Genomic DNA, 25,234 nt, shown 5'->3' with positions numbered 1-25,234 from the left:
GGTGGGGGGCTAAGTGGGTGATAGGTAAAATGTATGAGGTTTCTTAATGGGACGATGGAAATCTCCTGAAATGGACTGTTCTGGTGGTTGCATGTATCTGTGCCTAGACTCAAAACCATTGAATCGTGCGCCTTAAATGGATGAATTGTATGACGTGTGAACCATAGCTCAATAAATAGGCTTAAAAATATATATTAGCGAAGTCTCACAATTCTTTGGGTGTATGATCTGTTTTCTCTGGAGTCCTCTCGTTCCTCTGGAAAATGCTGAGATTTGACTTAGTTATGGGAGCGGTGGAGGTGGGTCTTGGGCACAGCCGTTCAAAGCATCTGCCCCAGATGAAGTGCTCAGTGTTTGTAAGCAGAGACACCTGTTCCTCTCTAACACAGAAAGTCGAGCTATTTCCACTCGCAAAGGCGGGGGGATGGGATGACGTGAGGGTTCAAGCTGTTAGCTTCATTTGGGTCCAACCAGATGTCCCCATTACAAATTTTGGGATCCCATTCTTGCCCTTTCACATGAAAAACTTAGGGAGACTATGAATTTAAATGAACTTAAACAATGAATGGAAATTTAATTCAGCAACCTACACAATTAAATGTTGGTTTGGTTTTAAGGGATCTCAGTCTAGTGTCTGTAAGAAATGAGAGAATCTTTTCAGAGTTGTCATGGAAGCTCTCTGGTTCTTGACCAGAACTTAAGCTGAGAATTTGTCATTTTCTTTTGGTAAACAGTCAAGCATGCTCAAAATAATTCATCCCACATCACAGTCCTTATGGTCATCATCACTGCTGTAATAATCAAGTGGGGCAGCCACCTGGCCTCCCAAGGCACATGCCTCTCTCGTCACATAACCACAGGAGATAACGTGATTCATTGTGATGTCACTGCATGCCACGCATTGCTAGTATTCCACTGCCCACTAGCAGGTAGTCCAGCACTGCCTTCAAGCCTGAGGACACAGCCAAACAAATCTCTAAATCCCATCTTTGTGGGGTTATCCCCTATGACCACTGGCCAGTGTTAATTCTATATTGGTCAGGGTCCAAACAGGATAGAGAAACAACACAGTAATTCATACAGGGAAGGTTGAATATAAAATTTATATGCGGGCACAAGAATAGACACATAGATCAGTGCAACAGAATAGAGACTCCAGAAATAAACCCAGGCTCTTATGATCAATTAATCTATGACAAAAGAGGCAATAATATACAATAGGGAAAAGACAGTCTCTTTAATAAATTGTCTTGGGAAAACTGGACAGTTACATGCCAAAGAATGAAACTGGACCACTTTCTTACACCATACACAAAAATAAACTCAAAATGGTTGAAAGACCTAAATGTGAGACCTGAAACCATAAAATTCCTAGAATACATAGGTGGTAATTTGACATCAGCTGTAGAAACATTTTTCTAGATACTCTTCCTGAGGCAAGGGAAACAAAAGCGAAATTAAACTATTGGGACTACACCAAAATAAAATACTTTTGCACAGCAAAGGAAACCATCAACAAAACAAAAGGCAACCTACTGAGTGGGAGAAGATATTTGCAAATGATGTGTCCAATAAGGGGTTAGTATCCAAAATATATAAAGAACTTCTACAACTCAACACCAAAAAACCTTAATCCAATTAAAAAACGGACAGGGGATCTAAATAGACATTTTTTCAATGAAGACATACAGATGGCCAACAGACACATGAAAAGATATTCAATATCACTAATCATCAGAGAAATGCAAATGAAAACCACAATGAGATATCACTTCACACCTGTCAGAATGGCTAAAATCAAAAACACAAGAAACAACAAGTGTTAGCGAGGATGTGGAGAAAGGGGAACCCTCTTGTATGTTGGTGGGAATGCACACTGGTGCAGCCACTGTGGAAGGCAGTATGGAGGTTCCAAAAAAAATTAAAAATAGAATTACCATATGATCCAGTACTTCCACTACTGGCTATTTATCCAAAGAAAATGAAAACACTACTTTGAAAAGATATATGCACCCCTATGTTTATTGCAGCATTATTTACAATAGCTAAGATATGGAAGCAGCCCAAGTATCCATTGCTAGATGAATGAATAAAGAGGATGTGGTATATATATACAATGGAATACTACTCAGCCATAAAAAAGAATGAAATTTTGCCATTTGTAACAACATGGATGGACATAGAGGGTATGAGGCTAAGTGAAATGAGTCAGTCCAAGAAAGACAAATACCATAAGTTTTCACTCATATGTGGAATTTAAGAAACGAAACAAACAAACAAAAAAGACAAACAAAAACCAGACTCTTAAATACAGAGAACAAACATGGTTGCCAGAGAGGAGGTGGTTGGGGGATGGGTGAAATAGATCAAGGGGATTAAGGGTACACTTATCATGATGAGCACTGAGAAATGTATAGAACTGTTGAATCACTATATTGTGCACCTGAACCTAATATAACATGATATGTTAATTATAATTGAGTAAAAAAAATTATTAACAATAACATGGGTTTATCTACTAAAGGGAAAGAGAACTCTGAAGAATTAAGTGTCTCTCCAGCGCCCTCTACTGATAAAGTTTAATATAATTCCAGATGGCAAATGAGAACTGTTAACAGTATCACAAACAGGGCAAGGGAGAATTTAGAGCTAAGAGACAAGGATCACATGTGGTGCATTGAGCTTTGCTTTCTTATCCAGTCTGACAATCTCTACCACTCAATTAAATGTTTAAACCACTTATATTTAATGTAATTATCAATATCATTAGATTTAAAATGACTGTCATGCTATTTATTTTTTCCTTGTCCCATCTGCTTTTTGTTCCCTTCTTCTTTTGGATTGAGCTTTTTCTCTCAAATGATTCCATTTTATCTCCATTATTGACTTATTAGACTTAATTCTTCATTTTATATTTTTAGTGGTTTCTCTAGGGTTGCAATATATAGTTTAACTCACCACAGATTACCCACAAATATATTGTACCTCTTTACATATGTGTAAGAATTGCTGGAACATATAGTAATTTTATGTTTACTGTTTTGAGGAACTGCCAAACTGTTTTTCAAAGTGGCTACAAAATTTTACATTTTCACCAGTGGTGCATGAGAGTTTCAGTTTCTCTACAGCCTCACCACACTTCTGATTATCTATCTTTTCAATTCTCTCCATCGTAGTTGGTATAAAGTATTATCTCATTTCAGTTTTGATTTCACTAATGATATTGAGCATCTTGTCATGTGTTTATTGGCCATTTGTATGTCTTCTTTGAAGAAATGTCTACTCAGATCTTTTTTCTGTCTTTAAATTGGGTTGTCTTTTTATTGTTGAGTTGTAAGAGCTCTTTGTATATTCTAGACACAGTCCTTTATCAGATATGGGATTTGTAGAGATATTTTTGCTGAGTTAAAATTCTAGGTTGACAGTTTCTCCTTTAAGTAATTTAAAGATGCTGCTTCCCTGTCTTCTGGCTTGGATTTTTTTTCTCCCTTATGCAAAGTGTGCTACAATTTTAATCTTTGTTCTTCTGTATGTAATGTACCCTTTTCCCTCTATCTACTTTTAAGATTTTCTATCTGATCTTAAGCAAATTGGATTATGATGTAATACATGGTTTTCTTTATATATTTCTTGTGTTGGGTTTATTGACCTTCTTGGGTTTACAGATTTCACAAATTTTGAAAATTTTTCTTTTTTTTTTTTAAAGATTTTATTTATTTGACAGAGAGAGACATAGCGAGAGAGGGAACATAAGCAGGAGGAGTGGGGGAGGGAGAAGCCGGCTTCCAGCTAAGCAAGGAGCCCGATGTGGGACTTGATCCCAGGACCCTGAGATCATGACCCGAGCCGAAGGCAGATGCTTAACAAATGAGACACCCAGGCGCCTGAAAATTTTTCATTAATTATTTCTTTATATATCTTTCTCTTCTTCCTCTCCTTTGGGGATTCCTAATTTGTATATTAACCCAACAGGAGTTGCCCACATCTCACTGATGCCCTGTTCTTTTTTTTTTTTTTCAGTCTTTTTATATTGGTGTATTTCATTTTGGATAGTTTCTACGACTATGTCATCAAGTTCACTAATCCTTTCTTTTTCTTTTTTTTTTTTTCAGACCACCACCACAATTTTATTCTTAAATAAATGCTCAGTCTAAAGCCAGGTTAGGCAGACAAGTGGGCCTAATGCAGAGGAAGTGCAGGTTTTACTAATCCTTTCTTCTTTTCATTTGCTGTTAATCTCCAGTGTATTTTTCATATTTCAGAGATTCAAAATTTCAGAAAAATTTTTTCATCACTAGAAGTTTGATTGAGGTATCAAAAAATATTGTTTCCATGTTTCTTTTTAACATGTTCATGCTTTCCTTTACCTTCTTAAAAATACAGAATAGAGTTATAACTACTTTAATGTCCTCTCATCCATTATCTGTGTGATTTCTGTGTCTGCTTTTACTTATTTCTACTTCTTTATATGCCTAACTTTTAATGGATGCCAGACATGTTACCTTATTAAAATGTGTTGGATATGGTTGTGTTCCTGTAAATATTCTTAAGCTTTGTTGTGGAATGCAAATAAGTTATTTGGAGATCATTTCATTCCTTTGAGGCTTGCTTTTGAGCTTTGTTGAAGAGACCAGCGCATCTGTTAGTGAAGGACTAATTTTGTCCCACTTCTGAGGTCATATGGTTCTCAGTGTTCTGCCCTGTTTATTATGCGGTTTCTCAATCTGGCTGGTGGGGACTATTTCTGTCCCCCTGTGAGCTTTGGGCATTTAGTTCTGCCTGTTCCTTCTGGGGTGGGCAGTGGTCCTTCGGTCAGCTTCGGGTCATCTCCTCACACGTAGGCACCTATCTGTTCTCAGCTAACTGGGTGAGGGGGGCCCTCTGCACAGGTCTGGACCCTCTCTCTGGGATCTTCCTCCTCTCCATGCCACTTTCCAATCTCAGGGCAGCTGTCTTCTATCCAGTGTTCTGATTCAAAAATTCTACCTAGCCTCTGCCCGTTAAGTCCCCCAGTCTGTCTCCTCCAGTAAGGGAGCTGGCTGGGCTGTGTGGCTTCTCCTGTCCCGCCCGGTGACCCGGACACTCAGTCCAGGCAGTACTCTCTGCAAACCACAGGCCTCACCTCATTTGCTTGCGCTTCCTTTTCTCAGGAATCCCTGTTCTGTCCAACAGCTGGGCCCGTTGTGTCCCACGTTTTGTCTGTTGATTTAGTTGTTTAAAGTGGGAGGGTGACTCCAGGCCCTCTGACCCCAGAAGCTGAAATCTTCTGTATTGTTTGAGTTGTTTACAAGGGGAATACTTTCCCTTCTTACTTGGGTGATATACAAGTCAGCTCAGGGCGGGGAAAGTGGCTGTGGATGCCCACAGGCCCCTCCAAGAAAAAAGCAGCCGGCCCAGCTGCCCTCAGCAAGCTGCAGGAGAGGAGTGTGGGTCAGACCTCACTCTCCCTCAGGCAGCCCCGTCCAATACCGGGCAGCGGGCAGCGTCGCAGCCTGTCCCTCGCCACAACTGTCCACGCTCCCACTGGGCCAGGCCTCCTCCCCGCACCAGCCCCAAAACTGTGTGGATGATCCCAGGACAGCCTCTGGGATCACAGCTCAGAGGAATCATCAGAGCAAAGGATTCTAGATGGAGCCAGATGCCCTACTGTGTAGGTGGGGAAACGGGCCTGGAGGGGCACAGCAATGAGATCAGTGACAGTAGCCTGGACCCTGGCTCTCCTGACCCCAGATCTTCCTGCTGCACAAAACAGAAAGGTGACTAAGAAAAAAAAATCGACCAATCAACAGGTACGTCACATTAATAAAAGGATAAGGACCATATGATCCTCTCAATAGGTGCAGAAAAAGCATTTGACAAAGGACAACATCCATTCGTGATAAAAACCCTCAATAAAGTAGATTGAGAGGGAACATACCTCCACATCATAAAGGCTTTCTATGAAAAACTCACAGTGAATATCATCCTCAGTGGGGAAATACTGAGAGCTTTTCCTCTATGGTCAGGAACAAGACAGGGACCGTCCACTCTCACTGCTTTTATTCAACACAGTACTGGAAGTCCTAGCCTCAGCATGCAGACAACAGAAATAAAAGGCATCCAAATCAACAAGGAAGGAGTCAAACTTTCACCATTTGCAAATGGCATGATACTATATATAGAAAACCTGAAAGACTCCACCAAAAAACTACCAGAACTGATAAATGAATTCAGTAAAGTTGCAGGATACAAAATCAATGTACAAAAATCTGTTGCATTTCTATACATAATAATGAAGCAGCAGAAAGTGAAATTAAGGAATCAATCCCATTTACAATTGCATCAAAAATAATAAGATAACCTAGGAACAAACCTAACCAAAGAGGTGAAAGACCTGTACTCTGAGAACTATTAAACACTGATGAAAGAAATTGAAAATGACACAAAGAAATGGAAAGACATTCCATGCTCATGAATCAGAAGAACAAATACTGTTAAAATGTCCATACCGCCCAAAACAATCTACACATTTAATGCAATCCCTACCAAAATACCACCAACGTTTTTCACAAAACTATAACAAATTTAAAATTTGTATGGAACCACAAAAGACCCCAAATAGCCAAAGCAACCTCGGAAAAAAAAACAAAGCTGGAGGCATCACAATTCCGGACTTCAAGCTATATTACAAAGCTGTAGCGATCAAGACAGTACGGTATTGGCACAAAAACAGACACATAGATCAATGGAACAGAATAGAGAGCCCAGGAATGGACCCTCAACTCTATGGTCAACTTATCTTTGACAAAGCAGGAAAGAATATCCAATGGGAAAAAGAAGTCTTTTCAACAAATGGTGTTGGGAAAACTGGACCACTTTCTTGCACCACAAACAAAAATAAACTCGAAATGGATTAAAGACCCAAATGTGAGACCTGAAACCATAAAAAATCCTAGAAGAAGACAGTAACTTTTTGACATCGGCCATAGCAACTTCTTTCTAGATAGGTCTCCTGTGGCAAGGGAAACAAAAGCAAAAATAAACTGTCAGGACTACATCAAAATATAAAGCTTTTGCACAGCAAAGGAAACAGTCAACAAAACCAAAAGACAACCGACAGAAGGGGAGAAGATATTTGCAAATGACATATCAGATAAAGGGCTAGTATTCAAAATATACAAAGAACTTACTAAACTCAACACCCCAAAACTGAATAATCCAATTAAAAAATGGGCAGAAGACATGAATAGACATTTTTCCAAAGAAGACATACACTTGGGCAACAAACACATGATAAGATGCTCCACATCACTCATCATCAGGGAAATGCAAATCAAAGCCACAATGGGATGTCACTTCACACCTGTCAGGATGGTTAAAATCAACAACACAAGAAACAACAGGTGTTGGCAAGGATGTGGAGAAAGGGGAACCCTCTTACACTGTTGATGGGAATGCAAGCTGGTGCAGCCACTCTGGAAAACAGTATGGAGGTTTCTCAAAAAGTTAAAATTAGAACTACCCTATGACCCAGAAATTGTACTACTAGGTATTTACCCAAAGAATACAAAAATACTAATTCACAGAGATACATGCACCCTGATGTTTATAGCAGCATTATCTACAATAGCCAAACTACGGAAACAGTCCAAGTGCCCAAGAACTGATGAATGGATAAAGAAGATGTGATATAGATAGATATAGATATAGATATAGATATAATAGAAAATTGCTCAGCCATAAGAAAGAATGAGATCATGCCATTTGCAAGGACATGGATGGAGCTAGAGTGTATTATGCTAAGCAAAATGTCAGCCCGAGAAAGACAAATACCATATGATTTGACTCATATGTGGAATTTAAGAAACAAAACAAATGAGCAAAGTGAAATAAAATAAAGAAAGAGGAACCAAGAAACAGACTGTTAACTATATCAAACAAACTGGTGGTTACTAGCGCGGGGTGTGGGGGGGTGGCGAGATGGGTGAAATAAGTGATGGGGATTGTCGTGATGAGCACTGGGTATTATATGGAAGTGTCGAATCACTACATTGTACACCTGAAACTAATATTACACTGTATGTTAACTAACTGGAATTTAAATAAAAACTCTTATGTTTATTTATTTATTTTTAAAGATTTTATTTGAGAGAGAGAGAGAGCAAGAGACAGCATGAGTGGGGAAGAGAGGGAGAAGCAGACTCCCCACTGAGCAGGGAGCTTGACCCTGGGATCATGACCTGAGCCAAAGGCAGATGCTTAACCGACTGAGCCACCCAGGTGCCTCCAAATAAAAACTTTTTAAAAAAGGTAAAATGATTGACTTTTAAAAACAATAATGCTTCAAATCCTTCTATAAGGAAATGACAGATACATTACTCAACAAAGAAGTACAATCAGCTCTTAGACAAATGAGGCAGACCTGTGTGTTAACAGGGCAAGATGACGATATAGACAAAGCTGGTCAGAACAGCATGTCAAGTATAATCCTGTTAACGTGTGTGTGTGTGTGTGTGTGTGTACATCACATGCACGCAGATTTGTAGAAGCAAAAAGACTATGGAATGATATGGCCAAACCCCTGACAGTAGCGCTCTCTGGGGGAATTTGGGCCACTGGGTATTTTCACATCCTAGTTCCTATTTCCCTGTGTTATACCCACTTCATATCGTGCATTCATTATTTTTATAATCAAACTCAGGTATTAGCACTTGCCGATATTGTTCATAGGTGATGAGGCAGGTAGCCCTGTGCAGGTGAGGTCGGGACTTAACCTGGATTTGGGAGGAAAAAAATTCCCCCCAGGAAGTTGCTGTTCTCAGACTCTGCCACCAGAGGGCAGCAGAGGACCGGCCGATTGTTGCAAGAGGCCTGAGGGGCGGCGCGTTTGGGGGGTGTGGGGGCTTCTGAACTGGCAAGGATGTCAGAGAAGAGAGAGCCTGACCACAAGGTTTGAAGCAGACTCCACTGTGGTGCGGGGCTGGGGTCAGTTTCCAAGGGAGAGGAGGACGAGATACATTCTAGGCAGAGGTTTCTTGCCTCAGCCCAAGGAGGAAACTAAGGCAGAAGCCCAGTCAGCACTGAACTAACAGGGTGTGGGTGCCTGGCGAGGGGAGAATGGTCTACTGCCCAAGAGCCGGCAAATCTAAGTCCCTTCCCAGAAGCAAGGCCTGGGCTCCACATCTGCCTCCTGGTCAGGGTGAAGGTTTCAGAACACAGAGCTCAAGGGTTAAGAGGCAGAGGCGGAGGGGGATCCAGGGGAGCCCACTTCTGAGCAGCACAGGCTCAGGGGACTGTCACCACCTCTGTGAGGGCTGCAGTAGCTAACAGTTCCTGAGCACGTTCTAGCTGCCAAGCACTTCGCCTCCTTCTAGTCGTAACAGGGACCCTCAGGGACATAGACGGGCATTATCCCATCTTAAGAGCGAGCGAACCGGGGCTCAGAGTGGGAGGTGACTTGCTCAGGACAACAGCTGATAAGCTGTGGTTCAGTGTCCAGTCCATCTGACCCAGAATCCCTGCCAGGATGAGGGTGGGCAGGCCGAGATGGAGGTCGAGGCAGGTACCATGGTCCCAGACTTGGACCCCAACTCACCCCATGGGCTGCAGGAGCTGCGTGTGGAGGGGCCATGGAGGCCGAGACCGACCTAGAGGAGTGGCCAGAGGTGGGGGCGGTGGCACGATGAGAAGGGGGTAGAGGGCACTGCTGCTTGGCTCCCAGCTTGGTCTGCGTGGGGACAGGAAAAAATACTCTTCACTTCCTGGACCAAGATGCAGGATGTGGGAAGGTGGCTGGCCTGCGTGCACGGCTCTGGGGGGGAGGAAGAGCAAGGATGCAGGGAGAAGAGGCACAGATGCTGGGCCTGGCTGACCCTGGGGACAGCGGAGGCAGAAGCAGTGTTCCCCCTCATCCCCCCGAACTTTTCAAGGGGGTGGCGGGCAGGTTGGGGGCCGTGATGGGGCTGGGCCTGGGCTCTGGCTCCCACACGGCCTGCAGGAACACCACGGGGCCTGCACTGCGTGGTTATTGGCTCTGAGCAACTGCAGGAAGGCTGGCAGGCCAGGCTGGGCGGGTGTGAGGGGGCTGAGGACAGGCCAGGCCAGCCCGGATGTCTGACTGGCTGTCTGGGAGGGCACACACCTGCAGGAGACAGGCATTGGGCCTTCGGGGCTGGACATAGCCCTGGGGACAGATGTCTCTGGGAGGGGGTCCGGGGAGGGGCTCTACTCTTGTAGCCAGATGAACTTGGACGAGTCACTCCACCTCCCCGAACCTCAGCTTGCCCATCTGTCAAATGGTACCCAACCTCACGCCCAGCTCCCATCACAGGGTGTTTGCAAGCATGGAAGTCACATGCTCAGTGGCTGGGGCAGCAGGGGGCCCGCTGAATGCTGGCCAGAGCTTATTTACTCATTTATTCCACATTCAACCTGCCAGGTGCCAGGCCCACATTGGCGCTGGAGACACAGAGAGAGCCCTGGCTGCCAGGCGAGAGGACCGTGGAGGGCTCTGGGTGTGGGTGAGGCCATGCCTGGGGCGCCCCCCCACCCCCACTCACACCGACACTTTGCCTCGGTGCACTCCCTCGGCCTGGCTCCCCTTGCAGCTCGTCTCCTGCCCAGGAGTGGAGAGTGCAGGACATCAGGCTCCAGGCACCCATGCCTCACGGGAGCCAACCTCACCATGCTGCCCATCCTGTATTCTGGATGATTTAGAAATAGAGCGCAGGCCTCGTCTCACCTGGCCCCATACAGCCTCCAGCATCTGATAGACGAGGACGTGGTGTTCACGCCCCTGATGCTGTCGTCACGCCTCACCATACGTGGACTCTCTCAACCGTTTGAGATACAAGGATGGACTTCCGCTCCCTGTGGCAGGTCAAGGGTTGGGGCTTGGCTTCTCCCACCTACCTGAGGGTTCCGCGGTCCCCAGCTCGTGGGGAGGGACTCGTGGGGAGGCGGATGGGCAGATTCACATGGGGTCCTTGACTCTTCTGGCTGGAGTTTCCTCCTCCCTAAAAGTGACCCTTGGGTCAGAGGGGTCAGGGAGAGGGGCCACCCTGGGGACCCCCCAGCTTGTGGACACTGCAGGAGCACTGTTCTGGCTGGAGAGGGTGTCCCAGGGCTCCCCACTCCCACGGGACTCCCCAGGGGCCACAGCCAGGCGTGTCTGGGGGCGGGTGTGAGTGCATGTGTGTGAATGTGTGTGAACACGTGTGTGGCGGGGCGAGGTGAGCGCGGGGCCTCTAACAGCTCTGGATAAAGTGGGTGTGTTTAGAGGGGCCTTTGTGTCTGAGGACAGACTGTTCCTGGCTCTGCACAGCGTCCCAGGAAACATCCAGATGCCTGACCTTGGAGGCGACAGCCCTCCCCCAGCAGGCCGCCCCCCCTTGTCCCAGGTCCTCCTGCCCCTTCTCCCTCTCCCAGAGGCCATGTGGGAGCCTGGCCAAGGCAGCCCTGGCCGGGGAGCCGCTTGGGCTGGTGTTTGGATGCCGGACCCTGGGTTTCCCAGGCCAAGGGGAGAGGGGTCAGGGTGTCTGAGGGCAGGCGGGGGCCTGACTCCCAGCTCATTGCGGGGCCCAGCCACAGCTCAGGGCACCAGACCTGGCCACAAGGGAGTCCACGGGGAGTCTCCCATCAGGATCAGAAACTGCACCGAGTGTGGAGGTCAGAGGGCGCAGCAGGGCACCCCACTTGTCAGTTTGGGGCATCATAGCCCCCTCTCCCCCCCCCGGGCCTCCGTTTCTCTACCTGCCATATTGGCATACTGTTCTCTGCCCTGGCTCCTGCCGGGGCCGTTCGGGGCACCCGTGGGGCCAGAGAAGACACGGGCCTGCGGCTGGATGGCGGCGTGGCCCAGCCTCCCGGTGTGAGGAGTCACAGCGCGGGCCCGGGGGACGAGAAGTGGCCGCCACAGAGCGTGTCCGCCGCGGCCTGCCAGGGTGGCACTATTGCCCGCGTCACACACTCTGAGAAGGGTGCTAGGGGCCTTGTCTAGGTCCCACGAGGGGCCCTAGGGCCCCCAGTGGGCGCTGGTGCTGAGACGGGAAAGGCGCGGGGGTCGAGCGCTGTGGCCTTGGCCTCCCTCCCTGTGTCTAGAGCAGGCACCGAGGGGGCTCCGTGCGCCAAGGCCTGGGCCCAGCCCCAGTGCTGCCTCCGCACCCCTGCACGGGGCCTGAGAACTCGGGGCTCAAACCCCGCCGCTGCCACCTGCCCGCTGGGCGAGCCCGGGCAAGCCTTCCTCTGGGGGCCTCGACGTGGGCCCGTCAGAAATGTGAGGGGTGCGAGCCGGTGTCGGGCTCCCAGGGAGGCAGGGGCAGGCCCAGCGCGGGGCTGTCCCCTCTGGTGCCCTGACACCCCTTTCCGAGGTGGACTCTGCTCTCTCCGGGGCCTCGCAGCCAGCTGCCTGACCGGAAACCCTTCCTGTCCAGGGGAATTACTGGTTTGCACAGCTCCGGGAGATGGCGAAATGCAAGCTGTGTTTGCCTTGGGTTTGTTTTCTTTCCACGGAAAACAAAACCAAACACACACATGGGCGCAAGCACACTGACACACCAGGGCGGATAACCGAATGTTAACCCTGCGGCCTCTGCCCCCGCGCACAGTGGGTGCCCAGTGAGCGCCTGCGGGGCCCTCGGCGGGGGGAGGCTTGGCTGCCCCTCTGACTTCCTGTGTGCTCTCTGGCAAGGTGTTGCTGCCTGAGTCACGGACAATGGGAGCAACGGAGCCACGTCCCTGGGGAACCCCCGGGTGCCAAGCCAGGCACTGGGCCTGGTGCTTACAAGGCCATCTGACCTGTCTGATCTGCACACTATCCCTGGGGAGGCCGGGGCTCAGAGAGAGGCGGAGGCAAGGCTCAGCCTCGCACGGCCAGGGGCAGCAGGGCTGTGTGCACAGGGACACTCTGACAGAGCAGGGCTCCGGTCCCCGGATCTGTGCAGATCCCTCCTGGGGAGGGCGCCCCCTCCTGGGCTGCCAAACAGGCACTCCGAGGAGGTGATCCCCGCTTCCTCCTACCGTGCTGGGGTTGGTCCCCTTCTCCACTCACCTGCTTGGCTCTGGTTCTGAGTTCAGGTTGACTCTGGCCCTATCGACCGCATCACTCACCATGAAGGCAGGCATCTGGGGGTGAATGTGCCGGCAGGCAGGGAAGGGCTTGGTGGCTTCTGGGAGTCACTGGACACTCCAAATAACACAGGGGGCGCACTCCCTGCTTCTGAAGTCATACTCTGCTCCTGCCTGTTCCCCGCCCCTCCCCCACTGTGGCCCCCGATCCCAAAGATCCACATTTTTTTCTCTGCTCTGTCTCAGAGGCTGCAGTCTGGAGGCAAGGGCTGGCCCACAGACACATGGTTTGACCTATATACTATTTACAACTTTAGTAGGCTAGTTGCCGAATTTAAAGTTGGAAAATTTCACATAACCACCTGGATTTCCAGGACATCCCCACCCCCATCTAAGCAGTATTTTCTTAGATAGCAGTAACTGGCCGGAGCTGAGGATGGGGTGCCCCGCCAGTGTGGTCAGAACCTCTGCCCACCGGCTTCCCCGACCCTGACATCGCCACTGGCCCCACAGGATCATGAGGGACCGTTTCAAAGCCTGACATTTCTCGACACTGTACATTGGACTTCTCTGGGGGCTTTAAAGACCTGAGGACACAGGCCAAGTTCTCGAGAATCTCTGGGGTGGGACCACAGCTCCCATCGTGATTCCAGTGAACAGCAGGATTGAGAGTGACCAGAGCACTGGCCCCGGGCCAAGGGGCCCCATGTGTGGGTGGCTTCTTGAGATCCATGACTTCCTGTCTGTGGCTCTCAGCTAGAGCCCCACCTTGTGACAGCCTGGCCTCATCCTGGCTCATTAAGAAGAGAGAGATCCTCTGTTCCCTCTCCTGGGGACTTCCCAGGAGGCCTGGACACTTCTGATTGCTCATTGTGTGATGCCCGGGGTCTGAGGCCCAAATCTTGGACTTGGCAGGAGGGCCAAGTGTGGCCACGGCGGTGGGGCCCAGGGCTGCTGCCTCCAAGGAAGATTCACTCCTATATATGGTCACCCGGGAGTCCCACTGCTGAGCTAACGTGTGACCTAATGTGCTGACAATCTCGCCCAGTCTGGGGCCCGAGTTGGGGAGGGCCCTGACTCTGGAGAGAGTGTCCACTTGGGGGCAGAGGGGCTGGGAGCAGGCAAAATCAATGGCGTGGAGGCAGGGCAAGGACTGGATGACCCAGACCCGGGACAGGAGAAAGGCAGCTCGAAGTCCTTCTCACCCCACTTGGCCTCATGAATCTGTGAAGATGTCCAGCTCCCCACTGATGCTCTGTGTAAACAAGGAAACCCATGAGCCTTTCTTGCTTTTAAAAGTTCTTTTAATACAGCATGAGAAGGCTATATTGCTATAGGCAAGCTGTATACAGATTTTCCAGGAATAAGGCACACAGCGGAATGCCATCCCGAGGGCAGCCCTTCGGAGAGGTCGGGAGCCTTCTCCATGCACCCTCCGAGCTGGGCCCACGGGTTCTGTTTGTCTTTTCAGCTGGACACACACGTATTAACAGATACAGACACGGACAGGGTCACCACACGGGAACGGAGGAGATCCGACGACGAGGTTGGCGACAGACGGCGATGGGCCCTTCTGCCACCAGCCCTTGGGGGACGGCTCAGCCACCTCCCTGAAAGCTGGAACGCCTCCCAAACTTTAGGATTAGTTGTTGCACTGGGCTACAATGTAGTGATGTTGGATTAAATATTCACTTAGAGTAGATTCAACTCTATTAGATGTTGGAGGGCAGGTGTAAGGGCTCTGGTTGGCACATCCTAGTTCAAAGAGCATGGGGCTCAGAGGCGAGGCTCAGATGGCCAAGCCCCAAAGAGGGGCACGGAGAAGTCTGCCTCCCATTTCCTCTTCCGTCCTGGGCCCGGCTGACCCGAGCCCTCCACCAGGCCAAGGAGGCCATCTCTGGAGCTGACCAACCGTGGCGGGGCTGGTTAGTCATCCTAGGCTGGCTGCGTAATACTGCGAGGCCCCTTCCTCCTCTGGCCCACACCCTGCCCCCCGACAAAGTTAATAACCATAATAACAAGATAAGAACAAGAAGGTGCAAGAGAATGGAATACAATGCTGTGTTCGTTACCCTCAGCTGAAGAGGATCAAAGGGGTCACTATTCCCTTTCTGGCTACGTATCTAATCATAGCTTCCCTTAAAAAAAAGCAATACTTTCCAAAATACACATATGTATAAATACAGGACACGAACATATTAATAAGTCTAAGCACTTGAATAATATGCTTGGCTACTTAATACTGATATTTTCATCCAAGGAAAACAACACAGAATAACAACAATATGGCTTAAAGAATTGCAAAGATTTTTTTTTTCCTCCTCAGAATTATGTACCAACTTCATATAATATTCTATGTAGACAATATTTCCTTCTTAATGTAGTTCAGTTGCATACTTTTTACAGATCAAAGCATAGTAAAAAATCAAACCAAAAACAAAACAAAACAAAAAAAAACCCAACAACAGGAAAAAAGAGAGTTCTCACCATAAATATTTTCTTGCAGCTCAACCAGAAGGTTTGCAAAAATATGTCCAGAAATCTTCATTTGATATTCTAGTGCCCTCCTGAAAGCTCCGAAGTTTTGAAAATGCCTTTGTTTTTTTTAATCTCAAAAATCGAGCAATTATATTTTTCTTTTTTCTTTTTTTAAAAAAAAAAGGCCCTCAAATATATACAGACAAAGATCACTGTGAAGATTTTTTTTGGGAGAAGGTAACAAATTCAGTGTCGTGAGAAAAATTGGTAACCAGAAGAAATTTTAACATCTATGATTTTTTTTCAAAATACACACATAGTATTTTTCTTAAAAAAAAAAAAAAGGAATTCTGTGTCAAGTATAACTCAAAATAAATACAAATTCACAAGTAGAACTATCGAATACTTCATATGGGTTAAACACTGTTATCTCTCAACTAGATCACTAGATCTACTGACTGCAGGCGATTGTCCCTTTTGAACATACAAACCACACACTTTCTTGTTTCCTGGGCTCTCGGGCCCTCTGAGCACTTAATCCTCGCGGTACCCGGCCTGGACAGCATCGCTTCCTGCTGCCCACAGAGAGCTCCCATGTTCAGCCAGACAGAGCCATGCAGGGGTGGGGAGTGTGGAGGGGCTGCCTCGGGCAGGAGGGCCCAGCCCCCACGTCGGCCAGCTCTGCACAGATGGGGGGGCCGGCAGCTACCAGCTGGACAGGCCTACTGACAAGGTCACTTTGGGGTGATATCCCATTTCCTACTGGCCCGGGGAAGGCTCTGGCCTCTAGCATTCTGGAGCCTGCATTCTTTTTAGGGTGTGGGCTGCCCCCACCACCGCAGCACGGTTGGCAGGCTCCGGGCCTCCTGGGGCCAAGGTCCCCCTCTGGGGCCAGGTCCCTGGAAGGGTTGGGTCCCGGTGCTCGCGGCAGAGACCAGCACACCGCCCACCACTGCGGACACTACCTTCCGCAGTGCGCTAAGATGACAGTAACAGCCTTCTGCCTAGGGACAGAGAGCCTTGGGCCAGGACGACTCCAGCTCACCTTGCCGCCACGGAGAAGACAGGGAACGGCTGGGATTCCTCAGTGGCATTGTCAGTGGGAGGCGAGGGTGTTCACAGTTGGTTGCTGGGCACTCTGCCCCTGTGGGCAGCAGGGAGGTGGCCACGGGGCTCAGGCTGGAGCAAATACCCTCTTGTTAAGTGCTCAGAGGGCACAGCCCCCCGACATCTCCCCTGCAGCACCCCTCCTCCCCCAGGCCGCAAACGCACTCATGCCATTTCTTCAACTTGCTCCCTGGACCCCTGGTTATCACTTCTCTGTAACTCCTCAGTTGTACACAGCATTTTCATTTGAAAACAAAAGGCGACCGGGCCCCAGTTGGGTGACCTTGAGCCATGGTAAACACTGAATTTCAGGTCCATTTCATGGTCTGATTTTTTTTTTTCCACAGAGGCATAATGTTAGGGCAAAATCAAGTGATCCAGTCCTGCCAGCCGGCTCTCTCCCTCTCCCTGGGAGAAAGGAGGGATGATGGGACAGTAAAAATAGGGCTTCTCACAGGGGAGAGAGGAGAGAGGCGAGCGTGATCCCTCCCGCCAGCCAGGGCAGCGGTCTCCCTGACCAATGTGACTTGCCCAGAGGCCTCCCTGCTCCCTTGGGAGGTAGGAAATCATTGTCCCCATTTTATAAACGAGAGGTTCTGTAGCTTACATCGGGGTTGCCCTGTGTGAGGGGGGGATCCTTCTCCCTCATTTTTGCAGGGGTGGGGTGGGGACATCAGGCAGGGCAGGGGTTACAGGCGATGACGGGGGGAGGACCGGCATCCCTCAGCTCTATCCTAAGTGACTGACGGGTGACCGTGCACAGTGTGGTACTCGGTGGGCCTCTCCAGATAAAGCTCCACGTGAACCCCACAACACCAGAACTGAAATGAGCCTGTGTGCCCCGGAGCCCCTCTCTCACTTAACCCGTGGGTGCCCTGAGGGCCGGAGATGAGAAGTCCTTCCCGAGGCCTCGTAGTGTGTGAGCAGCAGGGCCGGCACGAGAACCTAGGTCTCCAGACCACCAGGCCTGTGTCCGTCCTGCCCGAGGGCCTTCCCCGCCGGGCCCTACGGCCTCGATCAGGGGGTAGACCCCAGCATGGGTGGGGGTGAAGGAGAAGGGTAGGGAAGGGGCCTGACACAATCCAATCCCAAGCGGGAGAAGTGTGTGGTGTGGGGCGGGGGAAGGCATTGTCTGATGGGCCCCAGGTCACACCGTGGAACCCTGTCCAACATTCAGCGCCTCCCTGTCCCTGACCTCTGGGTCTAGGGTGTGCAATGTTAATGATGTCACAGGCAGTGGGGTTCGGGGCTCATGGTGGGCAGGGGGCAGAGATGCCCACTCCCCAGCAGCTAATAGAACAAATGTCAGCTCGCCAGGATTGCTGACTCAGACAGGACAGAAACATAGGGCTCTCTGAGAGTGGCTTTGCACACAGGGCAAACTGGAAGGTTCTGGGTAGAGAAGGAGGCCTGGCTAGTCTTGGGGAGACAGTCCCCTGCAGGCTTTGGGATTCACAGTACATTTAGTGCACTTGTGGCCAATACAAGGCTGCTCACCCCAAAGGGAGTCTCAGAGGAAGACCGCCGGCAGGGGACACCAAGGGCTTTATGGGGTCCTGGGTGCTGACCTCTGCTCACTCCGTCTCCTGCACACAGACCCCAGGCCCACCTGGAGAGAGCCCCAGAGAGCCGGTGTTCCGTGGGGGCGGCCGCGTCCGTAACACTGTCAGCACACACGAGACGAGAGCGTAAGACACCCCTGCCCGGCGCGTCAGGCCGCGAGGCTGCGCCCACGCACACAAGGACACGCGGCAAGGCGGGCGGACAGGGAGGGGCGTCTCCTGCGGCGGCGGGGCCGGCTCACTGCACCCGGCGACAGTAGTAGCCCAGGACCTTGCACTTCTCGCAGAGGTGCTGAGGGTGCTCCTTGCTCTGGTCGGACACGTCCAGGCCATCGGGCTTCTCCAGGGGTCTCTGCAGAGAGGAAGGGGGGAGTGGAGAGAAAGACAGAAACACAGAGAGAAGCAGGGAGAGTGAGACAGATGCAGAGAGAGGCACAGAGAGAGCACGAGACAGACAGACAGACAGGCAGGGGTGGGGGTGCCCGGAGAGAGAGCCTGGAGTCACCGAGGTTGTTTCCCTAGGGGCCGGGGGCCCTTCCTGCCCCTTGCCTGTGGCCGGTGCGCGGCCCGGGGCTGGGGCTCCTGGACCCGCACGGTCTGGACGCCACTTTGCCCTCCCCCAGGACTGTCGGAGCGGTCACCCCCGAAGTTCACAAAAGCCCGGGACCCAGGCAAGACGGTGGTGCACGGACATTACCCGGATGAGGGCAGCGAGGCCCAGAGCGAGGAGGACCCAAGCCCACATCTCCTGACCTCCAGCACACCCGGGGCTTCTTCCCAGGCTACCTGTCACTGCTGTGCTTCGGGCTTGGGGTAAATGAGCCCTCGGCTCGGTGAGGTTAGCAGCCAGTGCCCCTCGCCCCAGGGCCTGGCACAGTCCTCGCCCTGTCCGTTGAGTGGCCAAAGGAGCAGAACTCCACGTGTCCCAACAGGGAAACGGAGGCCCAGAGAAGGGAGGTGGCTTGCCAGACCTGCGATGCTACTCACGCACTATGTGAGCTCAGGGGGCCTCAGTTTCCGCATCTGGAAAGTGGGTCATCATTGCACATCGGTTGTGGGGCCGTGGGAAGAATCGGATGTCGAGATGTTTGTAAACTAAGCAGCGTGAGGCATGCAGGAAAGAGCACTGCTGCAACATAAGGAGCTTCCTGCTCCCTCTTTCCCTCCCATCCTGGCTCGCAAAAGCCAGCAGAGACTTGTTCCCCTGGAAAATTTATGGAGGCTATCAGGCACACCTCCTGAGGCACAGAGTTTCTTGGCTGGCAGGCGAAGCCCCCAGCCCAGAACGCCCACCTGCAGAAGGGTCCCCTGCCTGGATCGCGGGGACTCAAAGGAAGCTGGTCGGTGACAGCTGGGACGCACATGCTGAGGAGAGGGGTCAGGAAGCAAAGGCTGCTGTGGGGTCACGGAACCTTGATGTCAATGGCCGTGACCAGGGATGGTCCTGGAGGGAAGCTGCGGGCAGACTGCAAACCTCCCAAAAGCAGTACCTGGCTTTTCTGGCCCCTCAAGCAATACCCAGCCCGAAGCGGACACTGAGAGCAGTCTGCGAAATGGAAGAGCCACAGGGCTCCAGGAGGTGAGCACGGAAACAGTGGAAGGGCAGGGCTCTGATCCAAGGGTCATAAAACCCATCTCTGTGCTTTCAAGCCTGAAGCCACGCAGAGAAGGTGTGCGAAAAGGACAGGAGCCTTGGCCTTGTCCAAGGGGCTTTAAGATGACCGCTTTCCTGGCCAGGGGAGAGGAGGAAGAGTTTAGCTTGAACTACGTACAAGCTGTGCGACCTTGGACAAGCCACCTGGTCCCTCCGATCCTCCATCTTCCCATCTGTAAGAGGGGGCGTTGGCAACACTTTTCTTGTGGGGTCCTTGTTACAACTCAATGGAAAGAAAGAGCAGAGCAGACAAAAGCTCTTCATATAGCTTGTTATGATTACTGATGGGGGGGGCGCACCACCAAGGAAAGGGGCACTGAGGCGGTGATTTCAAGCTGGAAGGCCCAGGAAGACCCCCTGACCTGCTCTCCCAGACATCTCAGGAAGACCAACAACAACCCATGGGCACGGCCTGCAAGCTGGGGCTGGGGAGCTCCCTGGCGGCCGAGCAGCCTGGCTGTAAGAAGGGCTTCCTGACCTGGAGCTGAAATCTGGCTCCCCATCCCTCCACTCTCATTATCACCGCCACACAGGGGCCACACACTCCCATAGGTCTGAGAGAGGCGACCCTCAAGTCTCCCCTCCCCCAGATCAAACTTGGCCTGGTTTCCAGCTCTCCATGCCGGCCAGGGCGCCTCCCTGAACCTGTCTTCCAGGTGGGGCCACAGAGACCAGAGTCGGCAGGCCCCACACCACCCCTGCCCCCCATGGTTTACACCCCACAAAGCACTGCCACGCAAACCCTACCACCTAACCTGACAACCTCGCTGCGAGGGGCGTATTACTATCCTCATTTTTTACAGACAAGGAAACCGAGGCTCCAAGACAGTAAGGGTCTTGCCCAAGGGCCTGCAGTTTCACCTATCTACCCAGGGCTGCCGGGTAAGAGCTTTCTCCTCTAGAACCTCAACGCACCCTTCGGTAACCTGGGTGGGAGCTTAGTAACATATACTGTGTGCGTGATGGAGAGACCAGGAACTGAGACGACTGTCTTAAAGCACTTACTAGCCTTCAAGTGCTCTGTAAGACTTAATAATGGCTGTGTGACCTCTAGAAGTTACTTAACCTCTCTGTGCCTCAATTTTCTCTTCTATAAAATGGGGTTACTAAGAGTACCTACTTGATAAGGTGTTTGTGAAGAGTAAATAAGATCATACATGCAAAGTGCTGGCCAGTATTAATAGCATGTATTATCACTACTATCGTTAGTATTATGGAGGGCTGGGGGCAGGCTAGGGGCAGGGAGCTAGCTGAGTCCCCGGGGAAATGCCCCTGCAATATCTTCACCATCCCTCCTCCTTGGCCGTGACCCCATCCGTGCCCTTGCCCTCCACGGGTCTGGGCTCCGCTAAGTGGAGGAGCTAGGGGAGGCCGTCAGGACGACTCCCCTCCACCGAAGGAAAACATCCAGCTGCTGGGATAGATCACCCCAGGGCCGTCCCCACCCCCAGCAGGGAGGCAGAGCCCTTCAGTGTTTTCTTCTCCTGGGGGGCAGGGGCTGCAGCTGGAGCCTGACGGGAAACAGATGTGGCAGGGGAGGGAGGAGAGGGAAAGTGGAGGGTTCTCAGGGGATGGATGCAGCACAGGTCAGAGCTCGGTGGGGGGGGGGGGGTTGGAGCAGGAGAAATAAAGCAGCCCCTCTCCACCACGGGGGGCTAGGGGGCGGGGACTCCAAGTCCTCCTCTCAGCTCTTCAAAGGCCCCTGATTGCTGGGGAGTAGGGTGGGGGCACCCCCCTCCCCACCCAGCCTGTAATCTCCCTGAGGGAGAAAGGCCAGGAGAGAAGCACGCGGAGTCCAGGAGAGGAGACTAGAAGGGCTAGGCGGTGGGAAACTGGGTCCTAGGCCCCCTTAACATCGCCAGGCCGAGGAGCCTTGCTCAAGCCCTCTCATTTCTCTGGGCCTTAGTCTCCCGGCTGCACGCAATAGGGCTCAACAAATAGGGCTGTCTGACTGCGAGAGGGGAAGAGCAGAGCCGCATATTCTCAGATCCTTCTGGATTGGGTACCTACACAGAGGCTGAGCCTGAGCGTCGGGGTGCACTGCCTCCCTGCCTGGGTTGCAGAGGGTGTGAGCATTATAAGCACCAAGGCTCGCAGACCCCCAGCACACACCCAAGCCCCTGTACATCTGAGCCCCCACAGGAAATGGGGCCTTACCGACTCCCCTCCCCAGCCCGCCACCATGACCTGGCCTCCCTGCTGCCCTCCCGCTCTGGCCCCAAACTTGATCCTTCTTCACGAATCCCAGTTTCTCTACTGACTTTGGGTAAGTCACTTACGCCCCTTGCCTCAGTTTCTCCCTCTGTACAATGGGAAACCAATAGAGCTGACCGCATGGGGTAGCTAAGAGGTATCAAGTACTGGTACGATTTTTCCCTTCTTGCCCTCTCCCTTCACGGGGATGCACCTGCAGCCTTGCCTCCTCTCTCCCGCCCTGGGAGCACACTGAGCCCTTTGCTCCGGCACCCCCAAGCCTGTGCGGCTGAGCGGGGACACATACTGATGGCTGCCTAGCCTCAGGCCTGGGCTCCCCACACTTCAACAGACTGTCTCCAAACACAGCTGCAAGTGCAACTCCACTTGTCTCCTGAGGACCCTGGGAAGACCACGTGGCTTCTCAGGGCCCTGCTTGTTCTCCCTGTAGAAGGGGGACGAACAGAACACCGGGTCTGAGCACACAGTACGCAGGAAGGGTGTAGGGGCTGCTCAGCAAACGGCACCCAGAGGATGATGCGGGCCAGGGTTGCCCCAGGCGCCAGTTGCTAACTGGCTCCTGTCTCTCCTGTTGGAAGGCCTGGCAGCCCTGGAACTTGGTCCTCCTTCAGCACCTACTCAGATCTGGGTCCTGAGGAGCCCTTGACGAAGTGCGCCCAGTGAGAGAAGCCATGAATCCCGCTGAACGGCACTGGCCATGCCCAAGGGGCCCTGGGAGAGCAGAGTGCAACCCAAAGGGGAGTGTGCTCTTAGTCTGACACGGTGGGCAAGGGGTTTTTGGACTGAGGTCTCAGACCTTCTCAGGAATTGGCAGGAAATCAGGAACCAGGACACCGTGTCTCCTTTAAACTGCCCACCCCTGGCCCCATAGCCTGGACATGCTCCTAAAACACCGGGCCTACCCACTGGGTCATCAGGCCTGTCCTGGCACTGCTGGGCCTCAGTCTCCCCCTCGACGCCATTAGGATGTGGGCCGGGGCCTGCCACTCCGGAGACCCCCGTCCGCCGAATCGCCATGGCCAGCTTTGAGTCTATTTGTCCGTGTACCACAGTGTGGCTGATGGGAACCACAGAGACCCTCGGAGGTGGTGGGGGGGTGGGGAGGGAGGGTCTGCAAACAGAGGCAGTGGAAGCCAGCATGAGGAGCATGAAATCACAAAATGTTTCCACCACGAGAATCTGCTCAGAAGGCTCCCCCGTGCTCCTAGTAGAATAAAGACCAAATTCCAGGCCACAGCCTCTGAGCCAGCCCCATGCAGCTGGGACCCCACCTCCAACCTCTGCTTCATCTCTCAGCACCCCCAATGCTCTGTGCCTGACCCTGGCCTCCCCATTTTGCACACGCTGTCCCCTCCCCCTCGGCCACTCCCTTGCAGCCCCCTCCACCCTCCACCAGAGCTCAGCCAACATCAGTGCCTCAGGGGAGCCTTCCCCAAGAGCCCCAAAGCCCACCTCCCTTTCCATCCTGCCTCTGCCCCACCCCCCCGCCACTGCTCCCACCATCCTTCTCAGTGACTCAGCCTCCACAAGGAGGACTGGCCCCAGCCCTGGCTCCTCAGTGCCCCCACGATGTCATCAACATGACCTCTCCCACCGTCCCCTTGGCCGCACCCTGGACTTGGTCTTCTTCAGAACCCTGCTCCCTGTGCCGCCCCACCCAGTGCAGGCCCCCGCTCCACCTCCCTGCCCATCAGGAACCCCCTGGCTCCGCAGGATCACGCACCATCACACTTTTGCAAATACACCAACTCTTCAGCCTTCTTCCCTCGGAAGGTGAACCTCTGCCCTGTGCCGCTGTCCACAGACTCTGGGCCGCATCTGCCCCGTGACCCCCGCTGGGGCAAGTCACAGAGCCAGGCTGGCAGTGCTGGTGAGAGTTATGACCTCACACACCTTCCAGCGCTGGGGATGCAGCTCGATCTCTCCAGGAGGCCCACTTCCTCCTTCGTCCTTCCCCAAGGCCACCCACCCCTCCTCACCCTCATGGCTAGTTGAAAACCTCCTGTCCCAGTTCTCTGAGAAGACAGAAGCCTTGGAAGGGAAGCTCCTCTTCTCTGCACCAGCAAACCCACCAACCTCCCTAACCACCCGCCACGTCCCGCCCCCGAGCCCACGGTAAGGCATCGCCCTTCCCTGCCTCTATCATCAAACTTTCGCTTCCTTCTGGCTCCTCATTTGCCTGTAACGTGCTCCAGGCCTTCCCATCTCCATCACACCCGCCTCAATGCCACCTGTCTTACCGCAGCGACTGCCCCATCGCCCTGCTGCTCTCCACAGTCAAAGCCCCTCAAGGAAGAGGACAGTGAAGGTATTCCCTCTGCAGCCCAGCCCCACAAACCCCTCCCTCCCCAGTCATGGCTCCGCAGCCACCCCCAGCCAGCAGGTCCCGTGAACCCACATCCCCGCTCTGCCCTCACTCCTGACCTGCAGGGCATCAGCTTCGTGGCTCGCAGAGCCGAGATGCAGTTCAACAAGATCTCCATGCCAGAGTGGTGCCCCATGAAGTTTGAGGACCACCTCCTTAGTGCCAAATCCCAAGGGCACTTTTCCACGGCCATGATAGCTGACATCTCTGCACCAACCACACCTGTCCCCTCAGATGGCACAGCCCTGACCCCAGGACTCTATGCTCCTCTGTGCTCCTCCTTGATGGACTTCTCCTCCATCTGACTCCCCAGTGTTGGGCTTCTGCAACACATGGTCTGGGGAATTTTGTCTCCACTTTGTCTCCATTCTGCAGGAAATCTCATCCACTCCCTAAATACCTTAAGGTCAATGATGCCCAAGTATGTAGGAGCCACCATGACTTCTCATATGAGCTGCAACATAACAAATCCAACTTCTTGACATCTCAACTTAGATTTCCAGGCACATCTCAAATGTAACATGCGTATCAGAGAACTCTTGCTTTTATCTGGGACACCTGGGTCTCACCCTGCCCTGCCTCCAGCCCAGGCTGCCCACCCCAGTAAGCCCACCTCCATCCACTCAGGTGTGACTGTGCTCATGGATTCCTGCCCCTCCCTCACCTTCTGCATCCAACCGGTGACACTTTGTGTCCAACCCAGGTCCAAGGCCAGCTCTTTTCCCAGCATGCACGGGACTTTAGCCATGACTTTCCCACTGGTCTCCTTACTTTTGAGCACCCAGCTGCACTAAGACTAATCTCTGCATA

At 51.9% G+C, this 25,234-nt stretch overlaps 1 protein-coding gene across 5 annotated transcripts in view; it reads right to left on the bottom strand.

Moving 5' to 3' along the window:
- The window catches only part of ZCCHC24 (zinc finger CCHC-type containing 24), a 115,238-nt gene that overhangs the window by 41,829 nt on the left and 48,175 nt on the right, over nucleotides 1-25,234 (bottom strand). Inside the window, exon 4 of one of the 5 annotated variants that reach the window (XM_006745625.3) lies at nucleotides 14,327-18,543. The exons of the other annotated variants lie outside the window; for them this stretch is intronic. Coding sequence (XP_006745688.1) covers nucleotides 18,430-18,543 — 114 coding nt within the window. The 3' untranslated portion in view covers nucleotides 14,327-18,429. Of the gene's footprint in view, nucleotides 1-14,326; nucleotides 18,544-25,234 lie in introns of those variants that run through there. 5 annotated transcript variants of the gene reach the window in all.

Source organism: Leptonychotes weddellii, chromosome 6, assembly GCF_054177405.1.
Source record: "Leptonychotes weddellii isolate Sample4059 chromosome 6, ASM5417740v2, whole genome shotgun sequence".
Taxonomy (NCBI): Eukaryota; Metazoa; Chordata; class Mammalia; order Carnivora; family Phocidae; genus Leptonychotes; species Leptonychotes weddellii.
The sequence above is the reverse complement of the archived record's forward strand: the minus strand, read 5'-3'. Positions and strand labels throughout refer to the sequence as shown.